The sequence below is a fragment of the Tasmannia lanceolata genome, unplaced genomic scaffold, assembly GCF_043159265.1.
Source record: "Tasmannia lanceolata isolate RefF3 unplaced genomic scaffold, GAP_Taslan_0.1 ptg000005l, whole genome shotgun sequence".
Taxonomy (NCBI): domain Eukaryota; kingdom Viridiplantae; phylum Streptophyta; class Magnoliopsida; order Canellales; family Winteraceae; genus Tasmannia; species Tasmannia lanceolata.
The window spans coordinates 18,324,259-18,338,219 of record NW_027518682.1 but is presented as its reverse complement, the minus strand read 5'-3'; the positions used below and the strand labels follow the sequence as shown (position 1 = coordinate 18,338,219).

The window sequence follows — 13,961 nt, the reverse complement described above, 5'->3', positions numbered from 1 at the left end:
GTGTTTGGTTTAAAAAATGAACAGAATCGGAAATAACACCAGCACAGAAAATTAGAGGGGGAAATGCTGGAATCTGTTTTCCAGCTTAAGCAGTGGTATTCTGATTCCACTCCAGTCGGAATGAAATTTTTATTGATTTTTTAAATTAACTTTTAGGGCAGTGGTAAATTCACCCCAGGATGAATTTACCCTATATTTTTCAAAATGTACTGTACAGACCACACTAAAGGATGATCCAAACCCTCCTATCTAAAGAAGGACTAACATTATGGAAACTTAAGGCAGGGTGAATTCATTATAGAGGAGGGTGAATTTATCACCTTATTTTTCGTTCCTTTTTCCAAAATTATCAGAATAGGACACCGATTCCGATTCTCGATCCCTGTATAAGAAACAATTCAACACAGTTTCCTCATTCCATCAAACTCTTAATTTTGATTTGATTGCAGCGACATTAGAAAGTTTCCAGCCGAGAGGAAGGGAAAGAGAGGAGCGAGTTATTCCCGAATTTTCATTCTCTTCCAAACCGTATTCAACGCAAGTGGAAGAGAGGATTAGGGCAAAAGGGATGGAATTGGGAGATACGGAAATGATGGATCCTAATCCAGATATCTTTGCCCTCTTTTGCTATTACAACACGCTCTACTTTGCCGACGCCCTAGGATCCTGCATCGTGTCCTGGAGTTCTAAGCGCATGACCTTGTAAGTCTGCATAGTGATGTGTTCATCTTTATATTCGTATAATGTTATATGCAAATGTTTTTGAAAGAGACCTATGTCTTGTTTGCAGAACAGATTAATGTAAAATAATTTTATTTGTAAATAAGGACTGGTTTTGGTGGCATCCAAAGAGGCCCTTAAATGTTAAACACATGTTTAGGAGAGTGGATTGGCCATTGGAGTGGTTAGAGGTTCATAAGTGTGGCTGGACTAAGTAAAAGTGCTTATGCCTTCTGTGTTGTGTGTGTGGTATGTTGACTCAGTTTATTACTAAAAATGCTTGGTTCAAGACGTATGATCACCGAGTACTTGATAAACTCGATATATCTACACTAAGTAAAGGTTCAAGTTCAAAAGACACCTCTACTGATGCATAACACATCTTGTCTTGATCAAATCTATTTACATTTATGATTTATTTATTTCTTATAATTTTGAATTAGTGGGGGATTGTTGACTTTTTATGTGAAAAAAGTCTTTTTGTAATTCAAACTTACAATGGGGTGTTTTTAGTCATTATATGTATGCTTTTGGGCTTCCCTCCAAAAAGACTAAAGTAATGAGAAAACTTTAGTCCTAGATAGGAAGTGTGAGAGGATGAGAGTGACCATATATATACTTTCACTCTCCTAACCTTGTGAATAAGCAAGAGGTCATGGGGATCCTACGCGCACGGATCGTCCACTTGGGTCCGGTGGGCTTTTGATCTTACCACACACGCGCGCCGCCCGGCTCGGTTCGGCAGGCCGCGCGCGTGGACCTAAGGCTTTTCTTTTTATTTATTTAATTTTTCCTTTTAACGGTCAAGAATTTATTTATTTTTGTTTTAACTTTTTTTTTACCGTTTGAGCCTTAATCGTGGTTTAGTGACCGTTTGGAAAACGTCTCTCACGCACTAAAAGAGTGCGACGTTTCACCTTAACGTGTTGATTATTTTTCTATATAAATCGGTTTTAGAGAAAACAGAAGGACATCCTTGACGGATTCTTCTTCTGCTCTTTCTCTTCTCTAGTTTTCTCTCTGGTTTTCTGCTCAAGGCTTTTGGCAAATATAAGCGAGTTTTTAGGCATCCGGGCTGCGTGAGTGCACACCCCTGGAGCGAGAGTTGTTGTATCCTGGAGGCATACGCCGAGACGCCCATCTGCACCGTTGATTCGTCATAGTGGGGGCAAGATTTGCCTTAAGGACAGCGAAGATTCGCCTTAAGGACGGCGAAGATTCTTCGTGCCTCAACTCGATAAGTGATCTAACGATTTCTTTTTCCTTTACAAATTATTATTACAGAAAATAGTATTATTGATCTCTGTCTTCAAGTTGTGAGATTAATTTGTTATAAGGTATTCTCGAATCCTAAATTTCAGATTTGCGCATCAATTTTTCTAACAGTTAGAGGTTCATAAGTGTGGCTGGACTTGCTTGCATTGGACCAGTTTATTTGAAGACAATTAAGTGGATCAATTTGAAACTGAGCACAGTTATTGATACCATTTTGTTTGGACCGCTGTGGACGAAACATTTCGTACCAGTGGGAAAACCAGATAAGAAACTAGGAAAAAAAATGTCTTGGTCAGAATTACGTTCTGTATTAGTATGTTTTGTTCCGTTTCGTACCTAATTGAACTGTATGTTACTATGTGCTAAAGTAGTTGCTTGAAATTTTAGGTTTTTTGGCGGTCCCATCATGATAAGATTTTGATTTTGATTTTCACATTTGCAGTCCTTTTTGTGTTATGATTTGGATCCGGATCAAATCCTTGGATTTCCAAGTCAGCGACTCACGATGAAAAAAATCAGATTTCCAAATATACTGTGGAAATAAGTAATTGGAAATCCACAGATGTGGCAGTTTCCTTCACCTTCTTTGCTCCTCAACCTCTCCCGTCCAGTAGGAAGTACCCCCTTCCCTCTCTGTCTCCCTCAACATGAGCTGGCGGATCTATTCATTTTGTATTCAAAACTCAATTCCAAACCGAAATACAAAATTTGAGGTATCCAAACGGGCCCGTTTGGATACCCCTTGGATTTGGATTTGGAGGTGAATTTGGATTTCCAAAATCCATGGATTCAAAATCCAGAATTTTAAAATTCACAAATTTATAAATAATGCCGTTTGGATGACCTCGTATAGATTTGGATTTCAAATTTAAATTAATTTTTTTTTGTTTGGATGCTCTTTGGATTTGAATTTGAAATCTAACAAAACAAAAAAGCCCTAAATTACTTGATATAGCGGCATTTCAGCCATTTTCCATGATAAGGGGTATTCTAGTCATTTTACCCTATATGGGGCTGTTTTGATCATTTTTTATGTCATAAGGGTGTTTTAGTCATTTTCCATGACTTAGGGTACTTGGTCATTTTCACCCAGTATAGGTGTATTCCGGTCATTTTGCATGACTTAGGGGTATCTGGTCATTTTACCTAATATGGCGTATTTTTATCTTTTTTATCTCATGAGGGTATTTTTAGTCATTTTAGTCATTTTTCATGAGCCATGGGTCATTTTTACTTGATATAGGGGTATTTCAGTAATTTTTCATAATCTTGGGGTATTCTAGTAATTTTATCCTATATGAGGTTATTTTGATCATTTTTATGTCATAAGCGTTATTTTAGTCATTTTGCACGATTCGGGGGTATTTTTTCATTTTTACCTGGTATAGGGGTATTTCAGTGATTTTGCCTCATCCGAGGGTATTCTAGTCATTTTACCTAATATGACATATTTTTTATCATTTTTTTCTCATGAGGGTAGTTTTAGTCATTTTAGTCATTTTTTATGATCCATGGGTCATTTTTACTTGATATAGGGGTATTTCAATAATTCTAGTTATTTTGATCATTTTTATGTCATAAGGGTATTTTAGTCATTTTGCACGACTCTGGGGTATTTTTCATTTTTACTTGGTATAGGGGTATTTCGATCATTTTGCCTGACCCAGGGGTTTTCTAGTCATTTTACCTAATAAGACGTATTTTGATCATTTTTAATGTCATGTGGGTATTTTAGTCATTTAACACTTCTTTGGTATATTTTGGTCATTTTAAGCCCTTACGGGTCACATTTAGATTTATAAATAACCTCTTGCAGAAAGGATTTATAAATCCAAAAAATTACACTAACATGAGGAATTTGTAAATCTTGTGGATTTCACTCAAATCCAAATCCAGATGTCATAAAGGCTTGCCAAACGCCGAATTTGGATTTAAAAATCCAAATTCACCTCCAAATCCAAATCCAAGGGGTATCCAAACGGGCCCTTATAGAAATTCACTAGACTTCATATTCTATTCTGCCAGATGGTAGATTGATTCCATTTGCTGCATGTTTTTCCCTCGGTGTCATGAAAAAAATGAGTAGGGGGATTTCTCATCTAATATTTGAATGAACAAGGTGATTTCTCACCTAATATTTGTCTAAAGCAGGTGTGCAGGCATTTGTCGTTATCTAAGTGGCGGTGGCTGTGAAATTCGCCTCTCTGAGCCTTTATTAAAATTTCGCTCAAGTGCAGACCTCAAGAACACCTTATTACATGAGATGATTCATGCATACTTGTGGATTAGGAATAAGAACCAAGACCACAGGTAAATTTTCTGTTGCTTTTGACATATCTTGAAAATTATTCGTCATGATTAAGATGGCATATTGTGGCCAAGCAGCGATCATGGACCAAACTTCCAGAAACTGATGAAAGAAATTAACTCCAGCTCAGTGATTGATTATCAGGTTAGTTTTACCAAATCATGTTAAATTATTAAGTAGTTTGAGTTGATTATTAATAGTTCTACCCTTCTTGTAGAGACCAAATGGTGGCTACAATGTTACTATTTATCATTCATTTCACGATGAAGTTAACAGCTACAGAGTCCACCACTGGAAGGTAATTTATTGATCTTTTTATGCTTTTTTGCATATTTAGCGAATCACTTGGTTTCATATTTCTTAAATAAAAGTTAGCATGCCAACTTTAGGAACTTTATGAATGTAGTACCATGGTGGAGCTGCAGCTGCTTTTTTTCTCATTTAATTTCCTATTTTTGCAGTGCCAATCTTGTGGAGATTTGATCAAGAGGGCAATGAACAGAAAACCTTCAGCTAGTGACTGTATTGAAAAAGTTAGGCATGACGGGTTTTGTGGAAACCCTTCTTGTCATTGGCATGGGTAAGAAACATTTAGGAAATTAAATCACACCGTCTAATGTTGATCTGTAAAATTCTTTAGCCATTCTTAAATGTTGATGCAAATAAATTACTGTCTCCATAAAAGTAGTAGGGTAAAACCCAAAATATAATAAGGAAAATTGTTACTTTTCATCAACTACACCAAACCAAAGTCATTTATAAACTTTATGCGTGTGAACCTAAAGCATCTTAAGACCCTGCTTTATACCTTTTGTTTTAGGGTCAATATAAGACCTTAAGCATCCTAAATAAATCATAATTTTTATTTTAGAGCAGCCCAAAACAAAAATAGGAAGTGTATTATTACATGTTGCTTTCCTATCACTTTTCTCTATTTAAAAACTTCTAAAAAACATTAAGATCCCTACAAAATAGCCATCTAAACTTTCTTAAACTTTAAACCCATCTTAATTTGTGAAACAAAACAAAAGACACCGATTTCAGATCTTCGGAACTTCCCAGATTTGAATCGTTCCAAGTTCGGCCCCCAAAATACTATTCTCGTTTCCTATCAGAAGGCCACAAAAGCATACTTGAAACTTATCCAAAAATCAAATAAAAAATGCTAAGAATTTTTTTTTCGAACAAATGAATACGTCAATCAAGAAGAAAAAACACTAGCCGAAGCTAGCAATGATACAATGGAAAATAACAAACAATCTAGAAAACGGAAAGTGCCATCTTGGCATCTCATGCCATAACATCATTCTCGAGCAAAAACCTCCACAATTTGCCAACAAATTGGCGGATGCGTTGCCTACTCTATGAATATGAGAGAAGATGAACTTGATGCCCCTCAAAATATCAAGCATCTCTCACATAGTTTTAAAACCCCCTCGCGTCACAGTGGACTACCTCGAGTCGACTCCCTTTACCTTGGCCGTGTTCCGCATTTTGCCCTACAGACTCAATAAAAACTCCCTTGACTCTCCCGAATTATGACCGCGTCAATCGAGTACTCGACCACGTCATACCGAGTCAACTAGGATTTTCTTCGGTCACATTCCACGCTGCGTCACGTTTTTAACATTGATCTCTCCTAAATATGTGCTTTAATCTCCAAGGAATCGAGAGGGAGAGGGGGTATCGTTGTCGGTCTATGTTGATTAGCCTATATTATTAATAAGATTGTGTGTTAATGAATCCTTTCATTGGAGTCTTTCACAAAATTATCAACTAATTACAATGGTTTTTTTTTTCGAATGGTAAATTAGAATGGTTTATTATTAGGCCATGATTTTTTATTCGCCAAATTCATCATTATTGTATACTCTTTCATATGGATGGCCCAACCAAATCCTTGTTTGTTTTGCAAGTTTCTAATGGATCCCCTTCGTTTTTTATTGAACCTAAATGTCTTTTTTTTAATGGATTTATTGAACCTAAATATCTAAACAATAAGAAGTTCGCTCTTGATGGTGAGATATGTTGTATATGTAAATCCTAGATGTGAAAATAGGCAGAATTCATACATGAAAAGGTATAGAACAAGAATAGGTGGATTGTTGTGTGTAAATGGAAATATTTCTCTCTTGGTCATGTTATCATAGAGGCTAATAATGTAGTGGATTCCCTCACTCAAGAGGGTGCGTTTTTAGAGAGGTTTTTGCGCCGGGCAATCCTTGCCCCTCTTGTAATGCCTCTATATTTTTTCCATTAATAGAATGCTTCCTGTTGTTGACGATCTCATGGGTTAAAGCTTCCCCTCAATTCAGATTTGTCTCCGCCTATGACCTATGGGAAAGGTGGGGCGAAGTGTGCAATAGTGTGGAGATCAAGCAAAAGGTTGTTCAAGTCTGGTTCCCCCTGTGCCTGAGTTTGTGAAATTTAACTTTGATGGCTCTAGCGTGGGCAATCCAGGTCCAGCTAGGATTGGGGGAGTTCTGAGAAATGAGAGAGGGGAGATTGAGTGGGCTTTTGCGGGCCCCATAGGAGTGGCGGATGCTACGGAAGCAGAAGTGCGCGCAGTGCACCAAGGATTGAGGCTCATAGCAAGAAGTGGTTTTAATAATGTGGTGGTAGAAGGGGACTCTTTGAATGTCATTCGCTAGCTTAATGGTGGTCAGAGGCCGCCGTGGAGATTCAATAATTTGCTTGATGAAATGTTTCATTTGGTGGGACCTTCCTCGGTATCTTCTCAACATGTGCGCTGCTCTGCCAATGAGGTCGCGGATAGCCTTGCTAAAGTTGGAGTCTCCAAGGAATCTCTGGCACTTTATGATTCTCTTCCTCCTTAATTAGCTTTATTATTGTATCGGTTTTTTCCTTTGTCTTTGCTCATCTTTGTACTGACCATCTCGGTCTTCATTGCTTTTTTTTAATAAAATTGGCTACCTTTTTAAAAAAAGAAAAAAAAAATGCTTTCTGTTAATGTTCAAAGAATAAAGCCTAATTTATACTTCATAGTAGCCCAAAATAAGCCAGTTTCGTTTCTCTAATTTGAAATTTTCAGAAACTATTAAAATTTTTATAGATTGAGTTTCTAAACTTTCCTACGTTCTTAACGCAAGACATATTTCAGATCTTAGAAACTTTGCATGCTATAAAGATTTGTAGTTCTACCCCAAAAGTGCTATTCATGCTTTCCTTTAATAGGGCCCATCAAAATCTACTCAAACATTACCAAAAGGAAAAATCACTGATTAAGTGACCCAACTTGACAGCTTTGTGTTGAATGGAGCACTATATGACCCACTATTGACGTTAACATGATGTGTCATTCCCCTTTTGGGGGCTACTTCTAGGTTTAGATTGTCCCTCGCACTATTGACGTTAACATGATGTATCATTCCCCTTTTGGGGGCTCTACTTCTACGTTGGATTGTCCCTCGTCTTCTCCCGAACGCTTGATGGTTTTGCATTTGTTTCTTATAGACACAAAATGTCATGCACTGGTATTTACGAGAAGATAGCAGAGCCACCTGGGTATAAAGACACGAGCAGGGGTTCAAAAGGTGAGAATCATGGCTTCATGTCTAATAGCTTATGACTGTTCTCCATTTCCTCCATTTTCTATCTAATTGGTTGCTTCATCCTTCTATGCTACCCATACTAATATTTCAAATTGCTGGAGCATGATGATTTTTTTTCCCAAAAGATTGGCATAAATATTTTTACAAAGTGGAACACACATCCAGGCATCATAAGCTGTGTATCTCTACCTGTACATGCATTTTATGAGTAGTTGAATGTATCAGTACTTTATAAAAAGGAATATCAGGGAAATATGCCTCTGTAAACTCTGGGCACAACCAAAACCCTAACACCTACCTCTTTCTGAGAGTGAATGCCATTTAACCATTTAACTAGTCTCTGTTATCTCAAATGTCCACACACGTTCTGATTCTTGTAAGTTTATATACAAGGGTAATCTGTTGATCTATTGACCTAAAAGTTATGTGAGTAGTTATACTCTGACTGGTATACATGTCTGTACTACCGAATTGTGGATTGTTTTGCTTCCGTGATTAACCAGCTCACCATCTTCATTGAATTCTGCATACAGAAAATGTGTTTTTCAAATTGTTATCCCTGTCTGTCATCATCAAGCAAATCCAATTTTACTGTCTACTCTAATATCGTCCAAGTTGCTCGTAGTGAGCTTGAATCCACAAATCTTGTGCCTGGAACACAAAGCACCTTCCAGCTGAGATATGGGTCTAAGCCTAACATGTTTATAGGAACCAAGAAAAGCTTTTATTCTCTTAATCATCTTCACTAAGATATCTGAAGCCTGAACTGATCAAATTGTAACAATCGATGTCAGCTATATTAGTATCTGTTGGATCTGCAAAAATCAATTCATGGCCTCTCTGAAGCATTTGTCTTAATTTTAGCATTGGTTAGTCATGAGTGCTCTACTTAAAGCTGTCATTTACTATTCATGGAATAATAAGTATGATAAAACAAAGATTTGGTATTTTCTTCTGGATTTCTTTGCGCTCATATTTGGCAGAGCCTTAAGATCTGAAAATTTTAAATAATTGTAGTCTGGTCCAAAATTTTATTCATGATTGTAGTAGAGTTCCCATGATAAAGCCAAGATTCTGACATAATTTTTTTTTTTTTGAATAATGACATAAATATTTTCTGATGTTGACAAAATGTTGGGACTAAAAACATACCAAGGCACAATCATCTCTTTATTTGAAAGAGTCCTAACATACAAATCAGGGGAAAATGCAGATAACACTAACACATGGTTGTTGCAATTCGAGAGCATCCAATTCTATTGGTGGAAGCCGGAAGGGTCCTTGCGAAATGATTGGGAAATCCCTGTTATTGGTGTGGGTTATGTCGTGCTCACTATTAGCAACAAGCACTGGAACAAGCACCTACTATTGAATCATTCCACCAAAAATTAGTTTTCTTTGTTTCCTAGACGCTTCTGATCAATTTGCTTCATGATTCACAGGTAAGCAAGGATTTGACGGGGTTAAATCTAAAGAGTCAACCCATGCAACTAAGAGTGTTCGAAAAGCTCGTAAAACAGTAGGTTCTGAGGATAAATCAGATACCCAGAAATTAAAAACAATTGATAAATTTTACTCAATCATAAGTGATGTAAATAGGAATTCAGACAGCAGTCCTCCATCTGGTGAGGACATTCAAAAGAGCCTTTCCCCCGACAAGTTGCGGGCTACTGAAGAAAAAGCACAGGATCGTGAAGTGCATGTTAAAACATCTGATCTTGACAAAATTCATATGCCTAGGAAGAAGCAGAGATTTATTCGTATAGGAAAGAAATCCACTCATATGGGAAGTAATGTGCCGAGAAAAGATGAGAACAATTACAATGTGATAATTGAGTGGAAAGGATGGTATGCAAATGAAGGGGAAGAGGATGAGGAAGAAATGGAGCCATTACATAACAAGAGAACAGAGAGGAGAAGAAAACAAAAGCTACTGAAGAATCCAACAGGTGATGTCTTCAAGGTTGAAGCGACAAACAATGCTTCAGATACAAGCTGTAGCCTCAAAAATATTTCAATACCTGTGAGCCACACACTGAGCACCAAAGGGGAGGATGTATCTGCTATGGATCATATAAACTGTGTAAGACAGAAATCTGGTGTTTTGGTAGAAGACTTTATTGACACACGCGAGGCTGATGCAAATGATAGTATTGACTACTATCAGAAAGGTCTCTGTGCTTATGAAAGTGAGCCCCCAAGTACATCCCAGCAGCCCCAACTGTGTGCCGCAGGCACTAGCATCAATTATACTGTTACTTCTCAAGACTCGCCAGATGCTTCAGATGGGTATGGAAAGAGAAGTATTGCAGGATACTGTTTCGAAGGAGCCGATAGAGACAATATAGTTGACATCTCTGATAGCTGATCAGGTTTTTTTTTTTTTTTTTTTTTTTGTGTGTGTGAATATTTTGATAGCTGATCACTTTAAGTTTTTTCTGATGATATTCAAGTCATGCAACTAAAACCACTTATATACGACTGGGAGAACCAATGAAACTGATGAAGAATGTGGGATGTGTTAAAAATTCTCAGGTTGTTTTGTAGGAAAAACTGTCCTCTTGACAGGGCATTTTGGGTGTTTCTTGTCGTGCATGGACGCTAAAAATGGCGATGGTAGATTTCTGAAATCTTCGTTTTCTACTGTAGGGCCGATGGGAAGCTTTCACTGGATGCTTTGTTGGAAAGGCTATCATCTCAACAGGACACACTGAAGGTTCCTTTTTTAGTATGAATGCTGAAATGGTGGTGGGAATTTTTCTGAGATCTTTCATTTCCTGCTTCAGGTCTGACCCAAAGCTTTCTTTACCATAATATTTTGATCATTTGCATTCAAGTCACCTCTTGGTCCAACATATGAACAGATAGCATTGACATCCCTGTTGATCCCAACCTCTCCGGTATTCTCTTCCTCAGAGGTCGCACTCCTCTCCTTGGCAAGCATTGCTTCTCCCAAATGCTAGCAAAATTTCCTTTCCTCCCTCTCTGGTTCCCCTTTCCACCTCCTTTCTTTCCAACACCACCGTACTCTGGTTTGCCTATTCTTCGAAGAGCTTTAGTTGTTTCAACTGGTTCAACCACAACCTTGACTTTGATCTCAATGTAATCGACCAGAAATTTTATCCCTGAAGCCAACTTCAATCTTACTTTTAGTCACCCAGTTGTTCTAAATAGCTATAAACACCATGACTGCAGACTGCTTGTTTCCATAGCTACTCCCACAGATGGCTCGCTTCTAACTTTTTGGGCTTTGTCCCCTCACATCTTTTTTCTACTAGATTCAAAGCTTCAAACTGTTACTTGGTTTCTCTGACTACATCTGCTTTGGGGACATATTGGTCCTTGATTAACTGGGACTGAGATGGAGTGATGGGCTCGCATTTGGTGAACACGAGTGACCTGATGGGCCACCATGTGAGGACCGCAAGGCGATTCAGTGGGCTCTGGTTCCAGGCTGAATGGAGCCAAGAGCTGTTTCTTCATAAAGAGTTTTAACAGTACTGCCTTTACCGTTTCTTCATGAAGAGTTGACATTCAAGACTTTAGGACAGTTTGGAATCATGATGTATCTCTTATTTCCTGTTTGTCATGTGTAGTAGAGATGCATTGCCCCTACTCTCTAGTAGATTTGATGGGCACTTCCCTTTTAAATTCGATGTTTCCAATAAAATTGCCATTATCATTAGAAAACAGTGGAAAAGATGCCGCTTATATGGTTAGTGGCAACTGGCAAGTGCTTTTTTAGTTGCCTTGTGGCATTCTTGGGTGAACAATGTAAAAAGGTTGTTTTGTTTCAAGCTTCAAAATGGGAAGTGTGATTCATAGAAACTAAACATTGGAAATGAAGTCCATTATTTTTCAAAAAGTACTGTAGGGTCCACTCAATAGTAGGGGTGTAACTTGGGTCTGGTTGAGCTTTTGCTAAAAATGAATAGGAATCAACCCAACCCGACACAACCTGATTTTAAGGTAAAAGCTCAACCCGAATTCCCAAAAATCGACCTGAGTTGCACCCGTAGTACTTCGGAAGATGATCCAACCTGTTCATTTGTTGGGCCACAACCAAAACAGGTTGTACCCCTTAAATTTTTCCTTAGGATGATCCTAAGCCTCTGATCTATAGAGGTTTATATAATGTGCAGCTCGAGATCCTAGTGTTGGGATCATGTAGATGATTTATGTGGTACAACAACCTATTTAAGTTGTGGCCCAACAAATAAATGGTTTGGATCATGGGCATCAACCACCCTTGTGAATGAAGACAAAATCTGCTGACAATGGAGCCTGTGTGGCTGCTGTCAGATGCAACAGGCCATCCACAAAAATGCCTTCTGTGATGGATGCTAGCAAATCCCCCCGCCCCCCCCCCCCCCCCCTTTTTTTTTTTTTAATCCATCCACAAAGGGCTGAGATTAACCTCTCTATAAAACATGTCTTTTAATCTCAGCCCTTCACATTAAAGCGAGAAAGCTGATATCTGGGCGACGCACTTGATCGCAACGGAGGTGAAACAATACTCCTTGTTTGTTGGTTCGGTAAATCTGAGTCAATTCATGAACACGAATTCAATGCCATAAGTGATACGTTGCTCGCCTATTCCTGCTTTTAGGAGCATAACCAGATGAAAAAGAAGAGGGGATTCAAATATATCTCATTTTCATAGATCAAAATGCGTATACATGTATTTTACAGAATTATTTGTAACGACCAGAAACCTTTTGCACTAGAGTTCATACTCCATTAAATCATGTTGGTAGGGAGAGGATGGGAAATTTTGATTTATTAGCATGTAATCATGTAGGCGGATTTAGTGGAGAATTAGGGGTTTAGAAGTGAGGACTGATCTTGATTTTTCCGAATTACCATGGGATTTATTAGATCTCCCTCCCCGTAAACTTTTATTACTGTGTGAGTATGCTTGTTAGGAAAGCTTACAGATTTTTCATTGCCTATTAATAATGCTACTTTTAAATTTCCACTTAAACCGACAACAAGTGTCTGAAATGTTTCCATTTTCATCCCCACCCAAGTGCATACCGTAACTGAACCCATATCAAAGCCAAAATCGTAGGTGTATTACTTACATACTATACCAACTTGTGTTACAGAATTATATTTACATGAATTGTGTGTGAATTGTGGTGTATGTATTATATATAAATATTTATATGAATTAAATGTGAAATGTGGTATGTATTGTATTATAAGACATGTGTGACAACGTATGTCACTAGCTGTTTAATGTTATTAGACCACCATGGGTGATTTTTTTGCTTATGTGATGGTTTTTCAGTCTGTATTTGTGCTTATTTTAGCACGTCATAAAGTCTCATCTTAAATGTCCATCTGCATATGTTTCCATATGTTTCCGTAGTTTTATAGGATTTCCACCAAAATATTCATACAAAGCTGACATGTTTCCATTTCCATCACGACTGAAATGCGTACCAAAACCGAAACCTGAAACTTTGAGGATATCCGCAGATTGGACTGGCAATCCTGAGACACATGTAATTGGTACATTGTATCGTGTATTGATGGATGATTGCTTGACTTCTTGGAGCAGCAAGAAGCTGAAGACAATAGTCCAATTAAGTGCAGAAGCTAGGTTCAGAGCAATGGCCACAGCTACCGCAGAGTTCACATGACAGAGACATCTTATGGAGGAGCTTCACCTCCAGTAAGACACTCTTGTGCCATTTTTTCTAACAACCAGAGTGCCATCAAAGCTAGTTTTCCACGCCCGGACCAAACATCAACTACCTCTTCATTTGTGAGAGAAAGTGGGGAGTGGTGAAGAGTTTCCTTGCTATGTTAAGTCAAACTATTGATTTATTCACCAATGAGGTTAAGTTGGTAAGCGTCACTTAGTAAACATGCTTAACATGTCTACTTGACATGTTAGCTTGAGGGGAAGTAGTAGAACCGTTCAGAATTCAAGATAAGAGTATTTTGGTCATTTTATTCAGTCCCACATAAATATCAATTGTAACCTATACTTTATTACTTGAAAGTAAGGAACTGAGTTTTGACTCCACGATTTTTCTCTTCTACCTTTTCAATATCTTTATGATCTATCATATTCA

General features: G+C 37.8%; 1 protein-coding gene across 2 annotated transcripts; it reads left to right on the top strand.

Moving 5' to 3' along the window:
- The first annotated feature begins 270 nt into the window (after positions 1-270).
- On the top strand, positions 271-11,681 carry LOC143877810 (uncharacterized). Of its 2 annotated transcripts, none has more exons than XM_077380050.1 (8): positions 271-702; positions 4,144-4,305; positions 4,381-4,447; positions 4,521-4,601; positions 4,765-4,883; positions 7,778-7,857; positions 9,318-10,247; positions 10,525-11,681. In XM_077380050.1, the coding sequence occupies exons 1-7, from the start codon at positions 569-571 to the stop codon at positions 10,241-10,243; spliced, it is 1,569 nt and encodes a 522-aa protein (XP_077236165.1). In that variant the 5' UTR covers positions 271-568; the 3' UTR covers positions 10,244-10,247; positions 10,525-11,681. The 2 variants fall into 2 exon arrangements, with proteins under 2 accessions (XP_077236165.1, XP_077236166.1); XM_077380051.1 differs by having other exon boundaries at positions 273-702; positions 4,147-4,305.
- The last annotated feature ends 2,280 nt before the right edge of the window (positions 11,682-13,961 follow it).

What these genes read in the sequence shown, in the direction of transcription:
- LOC143877810 (XM_077380050.1), top strand. Translation starts at nt 569, where the DNA reads ATGGAATTGGGAGATACGGAAATGATGGATCCTAATCCAGATATCTTT. An exon ending in AGTTCTAAGCGCATGACCTT is followed by an intron (nt 703 to 4,143) that starts GTAAGTCTGCAT and finishes ATTTGTCTAAAG; the next exon opens with CAGGTGTGCAGGCATTTGTC. An exon ending in AATAAGAACCAAGACCACAG is followed by an intron (nt 4,306 to 4,380) that starts GTAAATTTTCTG and finishes GTGGCCAAGCAG; the next exon opens with CGATCATGGACCAAACTTCC.